Source organism: Lingula anatina, chromosome 7 (assembly GCF_051362555.1).
Source record: "Lingula anatina isolate TDL-2025a chromosome 7, LinAna3.0, whole genome shotgun sequence".
Taxonomy (NCBI): Eukaryota; Metazoa; Brachiopoda; class Lingulata; order Lingulida; family Lingulidae; genus Lingula; species Lingula anatina.
In genome coordinates this window covers 7,712,702-7,730,587 of record NC_141773.1, presented here as the reverse complement: position 1 = coordinate 7,730,587, position 17,886 = coordinate 7,712,702, and the positions used below count along the sequence as shown (strand labels likewise).

General features: G+C 38.5%; 2 protein-coding genes across 3 annotated transcripts; one reads left to right on the top strand and one right to left on the bottom strand.

Annotated features, from left to right (window-relative positions):
* The first annotated feature begins 1,733 nt into the window (after nt 1–1,733).
* Nucleotides 1,734–5,949, top strand: LOC106154656 (uncharacterized). 2 transcript variants are annotated; one of them, XM_087018142.1, is made up of 2 exons: nt 1,734–1,921; nt 3,248–5,949. In XM_087018142.1, exon 2 carries the CDS (start codon nt 3,929–3,931, stop codon nt 5,189–5,191), a length of 1,263 nt encoding a protein of 420 aa, XP_086874268.1. In that variant the 5' UTR covers nt 1,734–1,921; nt 3,248–3,928; the 3' UTR covers nt 5,192–5,949. The 2 variants fall into 2 exon arrangements, with proteins under 2 accessions (XP_086874268.1, XP_086874269.1); XM_087018143.1 differs by having other exon boundaries at nt 1,826–1,866.
* A 434-nt stretch (nt 5,950–6,383) lies between these two features.
* On the bottom strand, nt 6,384–14,698 carry LOC106154658 (fibroblast growth factor receptor 1). The gene is made up of 13 exons (XM_013529078.2): nt 14,535–14,698; nt 12,306–12,647; nt 11,761–12,018; nt 11,159–11,527; nt 10,666–10,791; nt 10,433–10,484; nt 9,976–10,238; nt 9,373–9,495; nt 8,628–8,776; nt 8,112–8,237; nt 7,645–7,756; nt 7,148–7,253; nt 6,384–6,852 (listed from the first exon to the last, which is right to left on the bottom strand). Exons 1-13 carry the CDS (start codon nt 14,617–14,619, stop codon nt 6,669–6,671), a joined length of 2,295 nt encoding a protein of 764 aa, XP_013384532.2. The 5' UTR covers nt 14,620–14,698; the 3' UTR covers nt 6,384–6,668.
* Between the last annotated feature and the right edge of the window lie 3,188 nt (nt 14,699–17,886).

Sequence of the window (17,886 nt, the reverse complement as noted above, 5' to 3'; positions counted from 1 at the left end):
CTCATAGTAGAATATCTCATTATGGCCTATATATGTACCAGTACCGTACCTGTATTTGGTGATATGTGAGATCAGAAATATACTTCTACAGTTACATACAGCTTTAAGGGTACTGACAGGGTTTATAATCGCCAAAGTCCGGAAATTCAGTAATATATCTACTTCTTTGCTGATTAAAAAAATATCCCCTTAGAAATATAAAACATCGGCATTTATATTTAACGTTGCTAAGCATAAGCATAGGCTCCTAGGAGCGTTGATCGTTCATTTAACACCTTCCTAATTTGAGGTGAGATAGTAATCGGTATGGGGCGTGATTCCATCTCTGAACATAATCTTATCTCTAAAAGTGTACTCGTATGGGCTGTATGTAATCCTGTGCCGCCATTCTGCAGATTTTCATCGAACAAATGCATTATTTTGCTTTATTAACGATTACATTTGAACTAAGGCTTCTTATAAAAACACTGGAGGGTTTTGAAAGACTAACTACTGTTTTTAATTGACTTTGGATCGGTGTTCGCGGGTGCTCAGCTAAGGGAGAACTTTGAAAAACTGATTTTGCAAATTTTACCCCAAAATGACATTATCGGTTTGATGACATATAGTAGTACTATCGTGGACTAGAAGAACACAGTAAATCCTAAAGTAAAGATAATCCAAAACTTGGGACGATCAATTCATTTATTATCCAATTGTTATATTTAATTTCGCTTATATTTAGGCCCGCTTACGTATGTTCAGTCCAAAATCTTGCATGTACTAGTGCATGTAGCCTACAGAGGTACATGTAAATGTAGCGTAGTCGATTCTTCCCTCATACCACGCCTGGCTGTTACCTTGATGGGTGAATGAACATAACATAATGATGACTTAATTTAGAATACCACACTACGGGTAGTCTACCATAAAGCAAAAGTCGCGATCAAAATTTGTTAATAAATATAATTTATAAACGAATTTTATTTTATGGGGGGGGGGGGGGGGGTATATACATGTACTTGTACCCCCCATAGGTTGCTGCTAATCGTGGAAGTATATAGGCCTATACCAGGGGCGGATTGAGGCTGTCTTCTGGGTCTTCCGGTAGACGGTCAGATTTTCAAGTTTACATTGATGGGTATCTAATTTTTTTGTCGGAAGACGGTCAATAATAGAGGTTGGATTTACAAAGATACTTTGGAAGACTGTCAGAAAATGTATCTGGATCCATGCACTAATAGAGATTTCTGAGACAGAAAGTCGGAAAATACACGATACAAATCCAAATAAAATAGAAACAAACACTGGATCACCATCAAATGAGGTACATTTATTTAATTCCCCGGGCTCTTCCCTACTGGTGTTCGTTTGTATACCCGATAGGCTATGTGAAAACCTACCCTAGGTTCTAGATTCCGGTATTGCCAGCTCGATCTTGATTTCATATATAACCCATAGTAGCAATACCAGTAGCAATAGTAAAAGCGACTCCACCACAAGGTATATTTAGCAAGCTAGCTTTTACGTTGCTCTGACACTCAGGGTAGTGAAAACCTTAAGTCAGGACAAAACGGTCCACATCATACTAACGGTGTTTTATATAGCATGGAATTAACCTAATTCCCCAAGATAACATCATGCAAAAACAGATGTATAAAATAAATGGCTGTCTCCTAAGACTCACAAACAATGCTGTGTGCATATTATTTGGTAAATATTTGGTGTCATGTAATGGTTAGAATACAAAAGGTAAATTTGCAGATACAGACAGTTTATGGAGCGTGCACATTCCCGCGTGGAACTAATCAGAGTGCACTCTGGCATTTGCTGATATAAACACTTGAAACAGCTGACAAATCAACCTGATGCCCCGTAGAGTGTGAGGTAGAGTATGAGGGCACACATTGATGAAAAGGAGTATTAGTGACTTCAAGAGAAGGTGAGAAGTATTTTCATCTCCAAATTACCTTTTCTGTAAAAAGTAGACCTATTAATTTATGTCTGTGGGGAATACAACCAAGTCAACTTGTACACGTTGGCTAGAAGGAGCGCTACGTTGTAATCTGCATATTCTCCTGCTGTTTGGGATGGTAGCTGGTTATATTATATAACCAGGTTAACAGCGTCTGGAGCCTATATATCTGTTACATGTACCTAGCATATATATAAATAGACCTATGCATTTATTTCCTGTCAGTGTCTGCATAACACCGAGTAGTTAGATGTAGCCATATCCAGCCATAGAACCATCGTTAAAAAAAAAAAAGACGATTACACCACGTAAGTGTTGACATACAAAGACGGATATTCTCGTAGTCAGTTAGGCACTCCGTCTTCATTAAATTTTGAATAAATGACATAAATAATGACGATACACTTCATAAATAACCAACTCTTAACCTTGATCCCTATATAGACTTGTGCATTCTACCGGCCTTTCACCTGTCACTTGGAGCATCTAGCTGGGAGTCGAGCCTTAGAATGTTCTTCATATGGGTTGTTTGAAGATTACAGAGTACTTAAGTGTGGCATAAAAGGTTAACTTTCCACAGGCAACACCGTAAAACGGTTGTACCGTAGCTGGGGCACGAAAAACAATCTAAAACGATCAAATGTCAATTTGTGTGGCGCATATTGGAGACTGTTCTTACACATATTTGTTATCAGACATTTTTATGATCACGTCTAGCTGTGTATGCGTGCTTGAAACGCATTCATTTACGCACGACTGTGATCACGCTTTGTATTTCATGCAGATTTTCAACGAAAGTAACATGGATTTGACTTTAATGCAGCCTCGTAATTTTCCCCCACTGCCTGGACCCTAACGTCACATTAAGATTGTGGCAGCGGCGTGCACATGTCAGCAACACACACACACACACACACACACACACACACACACACATATTAAACTTATGGGAAACAAAGGTACTCCACTCAGATAAACATCAGGCTTATCGACTGTGTCTTGTCATCAAGTTACACTTGATTATTTTGATATTCGAATAGATACATGCAAATCACGAGTCAGCGAGCTGTATGCGGCACATACATGTACACGAGTGCGAAGTGCAAGCGGATGCCATTTATTACCTTATCATTCCAACATATATAATTAACCTATATCATTCAAGCTTTCCACGTGGATGACTCATATTGTATTCGCTGCCTTTTCCACCGCCTCAGAGTAGGCCTACACATATAACTTGATATGCACCGCTTTTCTAAATATATCTCGGGTATATTTTTATTGTATTTCCAGTGGAAGATGGCACATGGATCTTAGGCCAAGGAAGAAAAATTATTACAGACAGGATGGACTTTAGGTACTAGAATAAACAACCAACCATCAACTTGGACAGTGGACTTACTGTTCATCGAGAAAAATGAATGTCAGATACCCAGTACGAGGCATTCATAATGAAAATGTCGGAACATGGTACAGAAAATAATTTTATCCTGTAGAATTTTATCCGAGAAACATGAAAAGGAAACATACAACAAGATTAACATGTGGCAGATAAAGACAAGTGGCTTTCTGTAGTCGCACCAGTAAGTAAACAAAGATGAAAACCTAGACAAGATAGACACTAAATGTTGTGCAAGGGTTTTGGATAATCCTGGGGTTACGAAACTACCATCGTTCGTTCCTAGGCTTCTAGATACATGTATATTCACGTGAAAGACAAAACAGAGATTAGGTTTCTACTGACGAGGTTTTGTGGTGCTTCTGGCTATGTTCTATGGATAAAGACGCCACCACAAGAGAACAAACACTAAATGAATACGTCACAGGTCATTTCTGTCAAAATCCTTCAGTACGCATATTTTTTTAACAATTCGTTTTCACTTCTCGGAGACTTGTTTGAGGGACGAAACTGGAAAATGTAATTGGAATAAGACCACTTGTGATGACGGCATTGAGGCCTTGAAACTAACATGTATGCTATTAATATCTAGCCCTAATGAATGTGAGTCGCTTATTAGGGTCAAAACAGCTATGCTACGCCACATTCGCCCCACAGCAGTACATTTAATAGGGGATGTACGTATTCCGCAGAAAAATTGTAAAGTCTGCGGCAAACTTGTTGTAGTTTTCACTGATGCCGAAAATGAAAAAAACTGCACTTCAAGGCCTGCTCGGTGTGGTCGTTGTATTAAGTCTCATGAGAGTGAGAGCGCGACCAGGGACGGGGAAAGTGGAGGTTCATGTGGGGAAAAAAGAGATTTCTGTCCCGATGATCTGACGTCCAAAACGATCATCGCTGTAAATGGGTCACTCTTGAAGTGCCCTCCTCCACGCAGTCGCAAGCATTCTTATGCAGATTGTCATCCTGAACAAATTCAAAAACAGAGTTCGCTACAATTTATAAAACCGTCTACAAAGGAGGTTCATAGTAATATTAACGTGAGTTTTGCGTGGCCAGCTTTAAACAGTGATACTTCATTAGGACAAGACGCTGCGAATAATATTATAGATGAGGTCACGGTAATAAAGGAAGAGGTTAATATCTACCCTGAGGTATTAAATGCAACGTTCAAAAAGGCAGACAGCGAAATACACGCAAACATTGAAGAAAACGACATAAAGATTTTTACTTGTCAAAACTGCCAGGAAAAGTTTGCAAGAGAACAGGATTATAAATTGCACCAGAGAGTGCACAGCGGAAAGAGCCACCCCCACGAGTGCCAATTTTGCAACAGACTTTTTGTGAAAAAATCCGGTCTTCAGAATCACGAAAGTACCCACACTGGGAAAAGACCTTATGTGTGCGGATATTGTAACAAACGCTTTGCTGTCAATAAGTATCGTCAAGTCCACGAGAGAACGCACACGGGTGAAGATTCGTTCTCGTGTAAGTCATGTGATAAAGTGTTTCCTAGGAGACACGAGATGTTAGTGCACATGCGCAGCCACACGGGACAGAGACCGTATAAGTGCACGTACTGCGAGAAACGTTTTATTCAGAACTCGCACATAAGGCGGCATATAAGAACCGTCCACGGTGGACTAACTGGGCACGTAGACGTATACAAGTGCGAGGTATGTGTTAGGGAGTTTAAACAAAAGGCACATTTGAAGCGGCACATGTCCGTCCATAATGGTGAAAGGACACACTCCTGTCAATTTTGTGAGAAATCGTTTGCTTTGAAGCACCAGTTGGCCCGCCACGAGAGCATTCATACCAATTACGCACGCGTGTAAGCATTGTAATAAGACGTTTATCACCAAAGACGCGCTTAAAAATCACGAGAATATTCACTTGGAAGTCCCGCCGTTTGCATGTAGCTTTTGTGGAAAGACTTTTTCAAGTAATAATAATCTCATTATCCATGAGCGCATTCATAAAGGGGACAGACCTTATAAATGTAGATTTTGTGACATGGCATTTGTCCAGTTGAGCGCACGTAAAACCCACCAGAGAATACATACAGTGGACAAACCTTGTAAATGACTGCGAAAAAACGTCCAGTTACCGAAGATCAGGAAATCGTGATGAATTTCGACACAATGTGATCAAAAAAGCATAATAAATGATGGCATATTTAGTGCGAGCCTCTGAGAACCAAAACACGCGTGCAAAAGAAAAATATAACTTTACTACATTAGATAAGAGTACAAAAGACGCGTGCAAAAGAAAAATATAATTTTACTACATTAGATAAGAGTACAATCACTTAAGACAGGTCCATAGCCAACAATTTCAAGGATGGCGGTCTTTTTCCTGAAAAAAATGGACCCTTTACCATGAAACCATCTTAATCAATTTTCTACCCAGAGCAGACCTTTTCCTGGCAAAAAGGGCGGTTCGTTCGACCCCCCCTCCCCCCCCCCCCCCGTACCTCCCCCACTTCGGCTACGGATCAGGAAAGTGTAATTATATGAGTAACTATTTCAGTTTCGATTTACGCTATAAATTTACTAAAATATGTCGATGTAAATAAAACAGGAAGTATAAACAACTGCAGTGTAATTCTATCCTTTTATTGCAAAAACGCAATTAAGTAAATGACTACCTTAAAGCCTCAGCCACGTCATACTTCTGTGCTCCAGTAAATCATCTGAAATTACCATTCTGATATTTATTAAGGTAAAATACTAAAATTTGATTTGGGTTTGGCAAGTATAAAAGCAGCATTGACTAGTCGAATATTAATCCACCTACATGTGCATACGGTATTAGCCATTGATGCCTGTTATTAATCCTGTTTAACTCTGGGCGGAGAAGATATATGCTGCATGGTTTCTCATTTCTTGTCGAGTAAAATGACAGAAGCTTAGCGCTAGACGCAGCAAGGGCATATATATATATATATATATATTTTTTTTTTTTTATTTCGCACGCTTTGATAATACAGCGGGGTTTGGCGACTTTGTCATATATATATATATATATATATATATATATATATATATATATATATATATATCGCTACAGGTTAAAACAGCGTGAAACTCTTGAGTAAGAATTTTTTTTATATAGTGCTGCACAATCATTTCAGTTGGTAGCTAAGTCCTCAATCGTAGGTTTTTTAATCGGCTATATCTGTACAAGGGTGTATTGTTCTAACAAGAAATAAGTAAGCCCAGTGTGTCTTGATCCATATAAAGACCATGTATTCAATGCAACTGACTTGGAAATAGTCTCTCATTCCGGAGGAAGCGTTTTAGTCAAGACGACTTAACATTTTATACGTGTTTCGCTGGTGTAATTTTCATACTCGTTTCTGGTTTGTGGTTTGGCAGGCTGCATGTGTATGTAAGTGTTCCCACCGACATTAAGCGCCGACAATGAAGCAGCCAATGACGAAAAGTCCGGGCGATCACGTGGCACCCTTGTCCAACATTCTCTCGCCAGTCGTACCCTGTAAACGGTTTAATACAAATATTAATTCAACTGCATTTTTTTTTCGTGGGAGTGGGATGCAGAGAGATTCATTATGATAAGTGCTTTGACGGGCTGAAATGCAGATGCTGCTTTCTTGGTGGTAACTTTGTAACCCGCGGCTTCGTTATGTAACAACTAGAGCAACAACTATATATAATAAAACTAAGAATAAAAATATAAAGGAAACATTGTGCTGGTATATTTGACAGCTAGCACCAAGCCCTCCCCTCTAGCCCAGCCAGAGAGAATTATGACATTTTAATGAGACTCACATTGCTGGATTGCAATCTGCCGGGAAATCCAATAAGGCCTCTGAGCGCCCCTCTGTCACCAAGGTAACGACTTCCTCCCCACCATAGCCACTATAGGGGACAGCACCTGTCAATACAGCCAAAAAGTGCGTACACGCCTGTGAGTGGATTATGTTCTTTGCTTAAATGCGTTACAATGCACACGTATATACTGTGTTGGATGACTTTTTAAAGGCAATATTTTTATTTCAAACAATTGTAGCAGACACCCAACACCTCAGTTATGTAATATTTATATATGTTAATTGACTTTGGTTTGTACGAGCATCGTTTAGCAAAATTTGTAAAACCTATTTAAATATTCTGCAGACAAATTTACTTTTAAATGTAGGTCATGAATACAGAGCACAATTCAATTACAAACGACCATAAAATACAAAGTAATTCAGTTGCAGAGTGTAATTATGCTGAGCATTATTGTACGCGCGCACGCGTGCGTGTGTGGTTTTTATACTTACCCAATGTAACGATTTCCCACATTAGAATCCCAAATGCCCACACGTCACTCTTTGTGGTGTATGTATTATTTGTGATCGACTCTGGCGCCATCCAGCGGATCGGAAGGGGTCCCTAAATGTCCCAAATACACTCACATTATCAATTTTCATTTATTTTTACTTAATATACAAGTATTTTCGTTAACAACGGATATTTAAAAAAAAAAGTTAATATAGATAATGTTTTGGGAATATTTATTTGAAAAGTTGCCTGTCTTACCAAAAATCGAACTTCTGCGATCATGAGTTTACTGCTGCTTCATCATATTCTTTTTTAACAGTCTAGAAAACCTGATATTTAGATATTTTGTTCATTTACTGTAAAACGTGCAAGGGATATGTCCTTTAGCTACCTTCATTAGAAACACTAAATATATGTAAACGTTTTTGTGGAATATATGCAATATGGTTCATTCTATCATACTTACTGCGGACCTGCGTTCATATTCTCCTCTACTCCGCGCCATGTAGCGTGCCTGGCCGAAGTCGGATATCTTGCACGTTTTACCAGGAAACACCAAGACGTTACGGGCAGCCAGGTCTCGGTGAAGCAACTGGAAATATTGTATATAACACCAATGTAGGTTCTAACGGCAAAACCATGCCTGCGGAAACCCTGTGAGCCCCAGCTGGGATGAGTGAATGTGTTGGTCGATTAAGTGCCGCTAGTATCCATACTTAATGTAATATGGTTATGTTAAATTGTACGTAATTTTACAAACAACCTTCGTGAATAAAGTCAATGTTTTTCGTGCTCTTGTAATATTGTGATTACTTAATATGCTACCCTGCTCGCAGTAAATGTTCCGTCCAAATTACTGTCCTTTGATATTTTGTTTTAATACGAAATACAGTATTTTCAGTTTAGTGTTCATAAAAAAATATATATGTGATAGGCTAAGCTCGTTGGCAAATATGATAGACTATACATTTTGAATTATTACATTGAACTTCGAGATGTGTTCCATGCCCTGGGCTACTTGGAGTGCGAAGGATAACATATCCTGCGGTTGAAGGGTATCGTGGCACTTGCTCCGCAGTAGCGTCAGTAGATCACCGTTTGAGGCATACTCCAAGAGAATCATAGATGGTCCTAATACAAATAAGATATCTATAGTTAATGATTTCGAAATTATTTGATTTTTTCTTGACACATTGATATGAAATAAAACTGCTTTTTATGTAGAGGCAAGTTGTCCTTTAAAGTCCCTGAAATTTCCTGACTTTCTCTATAGCATAAGAAGTGGAATTTATATATCATAGGCCGCATTCACATCGAGAAGGCCGAGGCTCTACAAATCCGAGACCTAAATATGGCGGACGTACATGAAAGAAAAACCGCTTAATCTTTTAATATTCTCTCCGCCTCTCACACGCCTCCCCATTCTTCGTCCCAGTGGAACCGAGATTTAAAGACTGTACCCCTGCAGGGGCGACGCATGGGAGGGCGTGTGAGAGGCTGAGAGACTATTTAAAAATTAGGCGGTTGTCCTTTCATGTACGTCCGCCATATTTAGGTCTTGGCCTTGTAGAGCCTCGGCTCTTCTCGATGTGAATGCGGCCATAATGTGTACAGATATTTAAAGTGCAAATTAGTTTCAGGCAAGGCCATCCCTAATGCTTAATTGCACTCTCTGTGGGACTGTATATTTACAGTAAATCACAGTTGATATAAATAAACAACTATACCACATCCGCTGTCTCGTTGTATGTATCCAATGTAGTCTACCACGTTTGGGTGTTTCGGCACCATCTGCATGGTTTCTGCTTCCCGCCTGAACTCCAGTTCCATGTCCTCCAGGCCAATGCCTCCTAATTAGAAGATTGACCATATTTAATCAGAGACATTATCTGTGAATATCTAGTGAAAAATCAATCTGTGGCCCTGGTAGAGGATACCTACATGTACATATACACCGTACATGGTCAATGGAATTGAAGGAATGTTTAGAGAAATACATGTACGTTACTTTGTTCTTTCTACCATTTTAAAATTGGAAGGAGCAGTAGAAGGACCATGGAGTGTTTCATAATGTAGGAAATAATAATATTTTAATAATTAAAATAACAATGAGAACAATTACCAAAATATAAAAACGTTACAAAAACGCACATTGAGCATTGGAAACATGAAAAAGTAGGACTACTTAGAATATGGAATAAAGTTAAATTCAAAGCAGGAATATGATAGGCATGCCTGACACACTTTTGTCTTTTGAACGGTCAAAATCTGACAGGAGGAGAGAAAGTTCAAATTGTTGCGTCCTACAGCATCTTCTCTAAATCACTTACCCGTGCAAAGTTTTGCTGCGACGACCTGAACTCCCCCTTGAGGGATTTTCATTAAGGCTTTGTACACTGTTCCATAGAAACCATTGCCCAGTTCATTCAATAACTCCACCCGTGAATTGGACGACAGGACATAGAGGGAATTATTGATGTGGCCCACTGTAGAATGCTTATGGGATGCTGCTGGTTTTGGTTTACGGGGCACTTTGCATTCATCAGACCGAGACACGGGAAGCATATATGAGAATGTATTTGCATCTGGAATACTGTGAATTATGCCAGTCTAGTATTGGTAAAGTATTATAATCATTTTAAAAATTTGAAGTAGCTCAAGTAATTTATATCATATACAGGCTTAATTATTCTACGTGTTATAGGCCTACATGTACCTACTCTCTAATGTTCATATTAAGCGGAACTTTTTACATGTGTTTGTAGTGAGCATATTCATTGTTTTTACCTTTCTTGTCCACTGCGATATTCAACTACATTCAGTAACAAATTCTTTGTTCCTGAATAAAAAATAGTGAAAAAGGACTGTAATATAGAATATATATTAATGAAAGGGTTACTGGGTTGATACTACTGTTTGAAGCAAAAGTCTTAAAATGTATCAAACATTATTTTCCCGATCACTCAAAGCATGTCTTGTGATGAATAAAACATGACATTCAAAATAATAAATATCATTACCTGCTTGGCGGGCCCTAGTTTTTTTGCAGTGACACAAAACAGCAACCAAGATAGATATCAAGACGAGGAAACCCACTGCGCTGCTTACTGCTATCTCTCTGATTCGTTCTTTTAGTGACATTGAACCTTCAGCAATTAATTCAAAAATGAATTAAAATATATAAAATGAATGTTGAAATCAAACAAGTAAACATTACCATAAGGGACGAAATGTTTGAACAAAACAATTCCATTTGCTTTCGAAACAATTAAATATTGATACCAAAGTGGGTACTACATTTCAAATGCATCATCTGATATTTACTAATAATAAATTAAAATCGACACTAGAAGTTGCTGATATAAACAAGTGGGCGTAGCTGCAATGAACAATATGAGCCTACAGTCAGCTTTTGTCTTAATTTGAAATACAAAGATAAACCAAAGCGTCTATAAAATACCAAAGTTTGCCAGCTGTAATTATGAGTTCCGTAAGGTAATAAAATTGACTTACTAGAATCTCTCAGCGCCATTGTCCTACCAGTCATGCGAGTCATGTTTATCAGTAAGGACGCTCTCTTGACATCTACGACTTGTGTGAAAGAGTTCAGGGCTTCGCATATATAAAATCCATCTTCTGATTCTTTGGAATGTCGTACAACAATAGCAGTCGTATTCCAGGAAAGTTGGATCAACTTTTCTTGATGGGAAGCGGATGAAGTTGGACTGAATTTCCATTTATAAATAGGTGGCGGGTTTCCTTCAGATGTGCACGTCAGCGTAACCTCTGCCCCCTCTCCCAGACGGAGTTTGCCACTTGGAATATTCCCTGACACGTTCCCGTGTACTGATACTATAGATATGCGCGGCTTCTGCGCCGTTTCTGTAATGCATGTGGGATATGACACAGATTAAATCTTTCTAGAAGTAGTTAGTCATTGTTATGGTGCGTGAATGTAGGTTTACACTTTTTTAAATTGGACTGCCTGTCATCCTACCATTAGGAATCTTCTCGGTAACTCCATTAATTTTCAAACAATAGAACCCACAACCTAGTTCTCAATAAAAACATGTTCACAATGAAATCACATTTTAGGAGAACTGACCAATACTGACCAAAGACCATTGACACTTTTCTTCCTCCAACACGACAAAAGAACTCGGTGCCATCCTCTTCTGCGTATACAGTGGTTGTGAAAATGCTGACCTCACGTGGTGGACATCCTGGGGACTTGTCACGTGTCACGGTGCCTCTGTAGCGGCTTTCCCATTCGATTTGCCTCACAGGCCACCCAACATTAGCTGCACAGTATATATCCACTTGGCCGGACTCGTTGCGGAGTTGCCATTCTATATACGGTTGTCCGGGGTTTTCTGAAAAGTAGCAAACGCATTTGCTCCGCCAAAATGTCCCATGACAGAGTAAAAGCGGATGCAATTTTGAAACTGTATTGCAATTTTCATAGGCATATCAATAAAATAAATTGAATTTATACATAATATCTCTGCCAAAGTCCTATGAAAGTTCAATTCATCTTAAATAAAATTAATCTTTCGCTTACAAATGTCGCCTACATGTAAGTAACGTTCTATTTGTGTATTTCTGTGAATGAATTTTAAATGACTTAGTAATGAGCCCAATTTGTGAGGTGGTACCCTACCTTTTACAGTCAAGTTCACTTCGTATTCTAAGGTGGTTCGGTGAGTGCAGTATACCTTGCATTCGTAACGCCATTCATCAGCGCAGGTAACATTTCGAATGGTGAACACAACTTCGTCCGGCGTGATCTCACTGTCCACTCTTTCTCTCACAGTCCCAATATCCTCACCGTGCGTGATATTATTGGACTTTGTCACGCTGAACAGGATGTGTCCACTGTCCCGACGTGACCAGACAGCCGCTCTCAGGTCACATTTGGGGTTGACGTCCGAGTAAGGCACGCGGAGATGGGCACTTTGGCCTATCTCCACTGAAAGGCTGATGAAAGTTGTCGCCGGAATTCCTAGGGACAAGGAAAAGTGTATATATATTAAAGATGCTTCCTATAGGTCTTTCCGGAATTATATGTGTATGGATTCCCATTCCGTCTAACAGGAGAGAGAAAAGAGCAATGTGTCCAGGGGCGGATTCAGGGCGTCTTCTGGGTCTTCCGGAAGACGGTCAGATTTTCAAGTTTACATTCACGGGTATCTAATTTTTTCTGTCGGAAGACGGTCAAAAATGAAGAACGGAGCAACAAAGATAATTTGGAAGACTGTCAGAAAATATCTCTGAATCCGCTCCTGGTGTCATTGGAGGATCCACATAATTAGCCATTGCGGAGGCAGGGCGTTGGAGTTGATCAAAGGGTGGGGGGGGAGAGAGACACTGAAACACGTGCACTATGAAACGCTCGGTCAAAACATTGTACGTATAAGACAGGAAGAGGGCAAAGTGTCCCATATGTGGATCCGACATAGAATGTTGAAAAAAAGGTAGACTCCGACGCTTACGAGACAGCGCATGGGTTTGCCATCGTTTTAATTTAGCAAAATAAGATTTTAGGCTATATTTAACAAAAGTATTTACAGAAAGAGGGCATCTTATAAGAAATGAAAAATAAACTACTCAAGTACTCAAAAAGTTGTTGAATGCGGAAAGAAAATGAAAATGATGAATGTTAACCTTCAGTTGGTGAGAAAAAAACAAAAAATATTGTAAGGGTGTTTTTGGAACTTGATAGAGTGATTTCTGATGTGTGGAAATAAAGTGTTGAGAAAAACAGCATAAAGACTCTTTTTCTTATCAGAAATTTGCATCTGGTGAAAATGCACATAAGGGACACATTCTTTAAAGTACTCTTATTTGTTCTAGATGTCTTCCTTATTTCACGCAGTAAGGAGGATGCAGTTGCACTTTAGTTCAATAAACGTTTACATAACAAACCAGGCACGCTCATCATGACAGGAAAAGTAAACGGAAAACGAAACAATTGTATTATATCAAATATCTGTTTATCGAGATAGCATTTTGTTTCCTCTTGACCAAGAAAGACGGAAAAGAAATCAATGGTCGTTTCCCTGGCTATCGCGTTTGTGAGAATAGGTAAATGAATAAATAATATTATAATATATTTATTTGTTTATTTATTTGTTTGTTTTGAGTATGAAATGCATAAAATGTTCAGTAGACTGTAAAACCTAAAGTTTTTAAAAAGTAGATAAATAGTTAAGGTTAAAAGCTATGTCGAAATATTATCTGGATATTCATGTATGTTACAGAACTGCAGTAGCCCAGCCTAAGAGTGACTATTGCATGTATAATAGTAGCAGCAGATCGATTCTTATAGTGGCAATATTCCGAAAGTTTAATAAACAAGACTTGGTAATGTTGGACATCTAACAGTCCATTGATAGTGTACAATAAAAAGAAACTATTTTTACATGGAGGGGGGGGGGGGGTTACTGCCACATTATCTCCGAATTTTTGTTGCTGGTTCCGTGTGGGACCCTTTTTATGGGACTTAGTAATTCATGGGACTTAGCTTTTTTTTTAAATTTATCTTAACTTTGTTAGAAGTGAACCAACACTCGAAATGTGACACTGAGGTGTGATATGCAGTCAACAATGATATTCACTTACAATACTGGATCATGAATGTGTGTACAATTGGGAAGCGTCTTTATAAAAGCTTCGTTATTATGTCCAAGATAAAAGCGATAGCCTATCTTATGATAACGCAGAATTGCTCCAGGGGGTAACATGTAAACAAAAAAGTAGAATAAATAAGGATACTCATATAACATGCACCCTGTATAGGGCTACACTGGTCATTTAAAATCGTTATTCAATATCTGAAACGACTACATTTGTGATTGTATGCAGTAAAATACTTAATACGTTACTTTACCGTCTGGGAGAGTTGCTAAGAAGCACAGCAGTTGCAGATAATACGCCATCGCACCGATGATCACAGATAATTGTCTTGTCAACATCTCATTCGCAACGTTTCTACTAGCCCTCCTGGGACGCCAGGACAGCAACCAAATTTGGCAATTCTTCACCCTTGTGCGCTTGAACCGTTGTTTGATCATCTGCAAGCCACATTTCCACTTACTCTACAGCAACAGGATGTCCACAAAGTTGCAAATACAGGGTAAACCCAAAATAATGCCACCGATAATTCGGTTCGCAAAACATGTAACTTTAAGTTTTCATAGACCTACAATTTGTTCACATTTTTCTTCTGCAAACGTAATTGTGCTCTAGATTTTCAATGCAGTGTTGTAATACATCTGTGACTTTCAGGTGAAGTGTCTTTTCTCTTGATCAGACGTGTCTTTACAATGATTTAAAAACTGATTTTTAAAAATAAAATACGCCAGTGACTTACTGATTTAACTAATGGACCTTTCTTTCAGAAACTGTTTTTGGCGGAATCGGCTGGACACGACTTGGTTTTCGCTAAAACACCTTGTTTTGTCATTGGAGACAGTTTAACATACCGGTACTACGTACAGATATAAAAGTTGCAGGTTTTACGAACCGTGAAATGATGGTATTTTTAGACACCCTGTAGTTTGGAGGAGCACACTGGAGATGACAATACTACATCCTCACACAGTCTGTCATGTGATTCTAAATGAAAACATCGAAAAGGAAATTCTGCTTATCAGTTACCGCAACCTCGTGAGAAGAATTTTGTTTTCTGTTTCATTTCTCTGAAGAAACCATTAATATCAAAACACTTGTACATTGATCTTTCTTGCCAAAAGAGATACCAGGGCTCAAACAAAGCATTGTCTGTCTTTTTTACCGTCCCTGGGCATGTTTTAAGAAAGATTGTGCCAGCATTTGCGTTGTTCTCACTTTCAAACATCATTTCCTCTTCGTTTGTTCTCCAATTATCTTTACTATATTGTATCGTTTATGTCACCCCCTCACCTTTTTTTGCATTTTTATTTTTGAAACACTGATTAATATAATAATGATCAATTTGGATTTTAATAATTTTAAATTAAAGTATCCCTTTGCATATTAGGGTTTACACTTTCTTAAACTATTTCGATCGATTGAAAATACTGTCTTATCAAAACATTTAATTGAAATCCTAACCCAACACAACATGAAGATTTGAAAATGCGTATTCGTAAACAAGGCCTACATGGGGAATTTTTTTCATGTCCCCTTTTTCATGTTTCATGTTCCCATGTTTCCTTTTCGTTATATCAAAGCAATGAAAGTTATCACTTAAGGGCTATTCAAGGGTTATTAATTTCCTATTTTGTTGCTTAATTCACCACCGCACTGGTCTCCACACATATGTGGCCAAGCGTTTATCGTTAGTTTTTCTGCTTGGTACATGTACTTAAGTTGGCGTGAGGTAGAGATCTGTTTTCGACCCAACTCTGAAACTAAATAAAACATTAACATGAAAACTGACAAGATGGACATGTAGGCTGAGCGCTGCAATCTGGTACCACCGTTTGATTACATATTTTTGTTTGGATGAAATGATCGCCTAACCACGATGATCCATTAAGTAAAGACATATTATTTATTTTATTGAAATCAATAGTAAGCCCTTTACGAAAACGTCCTGGCACTAGATTGAAGTACATATTGTTAGGATTAAATAGGCGTTAGAAATGTATTGATAGATGTTCGCTTAAAGAAGATAAGTTAACTGAAATCGACATTTTATTTTTCAACCCAAAAATAGTAGCAAATACAACTTGATGTATATTTGATGTGACATTATTATCTCAAAAGATGACCATGTTTATTTCGGCATTTTCTAAATGGATAAGGGATAAAATTTTAACGTATCGAATCCCCTTAAATCGACTCTGACACATCAGTGAGGTTACCTTAACGTACTTGTATGTGTGCAAGATTGCTTCATCGTGTTATTTTCTGTAAATAGTATGATATCTTCCTAACCACAACGTCAACAAAACATATTGTTTAGTTACAGTAGTTCAGTAAAAAAAAAAAAAGAAAAATCACACTCACGTGTGAACACTTTCGAAAACGACCTCAGACAACGAGAGGAAAAAAACACGGAAAAAACAAGCGGTTGCAGAAGTGGTTTTGCAGAAGTGGATACTTGGATGAAGTGGATACTTCGATGAAGGCTCATGTAAAACTTCCTGTCTCTCGACATGAGTTATTTGTATGTATATTTGTGATTAGTAAAACGTGACATGTTGGGGGGGGGGGGGGGGGGGTCGCACAACTGCATAATATGGGTTATTAATTTTAATACAGTACAGATATGAGACAACTAGAAGATCACAGCGGCGATATCTACGCCAGATATTGTACCACAAGCGAGATTAATCCTATTCATGTTAAATGGTAGCCATGGATGTCAGCTCTTCTGAGGATTGAAAATGACCTGCTCATGGGCATTGACAGCAACTCTAAACCTGCTATGCTACTTGTGTTACTAGACCTCTCAGCCGCCTTCGATACTGTAGATCACAGTATATTTTTAACTTTTCTTGAGGATAGTGTTGGTGTCAAAGATAGTGCCATTGCGTTTCTTCGATCATACCTCACTGGGAGGTCACAGCAAATTTCAGTAAATGGCATACTTTCTCATCTTTCACAACTTGTTTTTGGGTGCCCCAAGGCAGTGTTCTTGGGGCACTTTTGGTTTCCATTGATACCCTGCAACTTGGTGCCATCTGACGTCATCACAAACTTGGATACCACATGTACGCTGATGATACTCAGATCTATACTTGGTGTGACATACGCCTGGCTCATCAAAAACAAACTGACAATTAATGACGGAATGACAGAGCTTTTATTAATTACACAACCATATAACAAGCAATTAGCACATAATCTACAACTTGAGCTACCAGTAGGCACCAGTGTTGTGAACCCATTACCACACGTGAAAAATCTGGGTGTCTACTTTGATTCCACTCTCTCTAAATATCTAATAACACTCAATCATGTATATTTAACATCAGAGACATCGGTGCTATTAGAAACTACCTGGCTGTAAATCGTTGTCATGTGGAACTTTTGCATGTATGTAATCTGATATGCCCATATCTAATTATTTTTGGGTGTGTTATGGTGTGTGCTACAATTATAACAATGTTTTAGAGTCCTTGAAGGACGTTATGAAAACCAGAAAGTAGTGGGCAACTGACAACTGAATCGCACCGAACCACGGTCGCTGTGCAATGATGTATCTTTTTTAAAGATTGTAACGAGTTTTTAGATGTTTATATGTCCAGCTG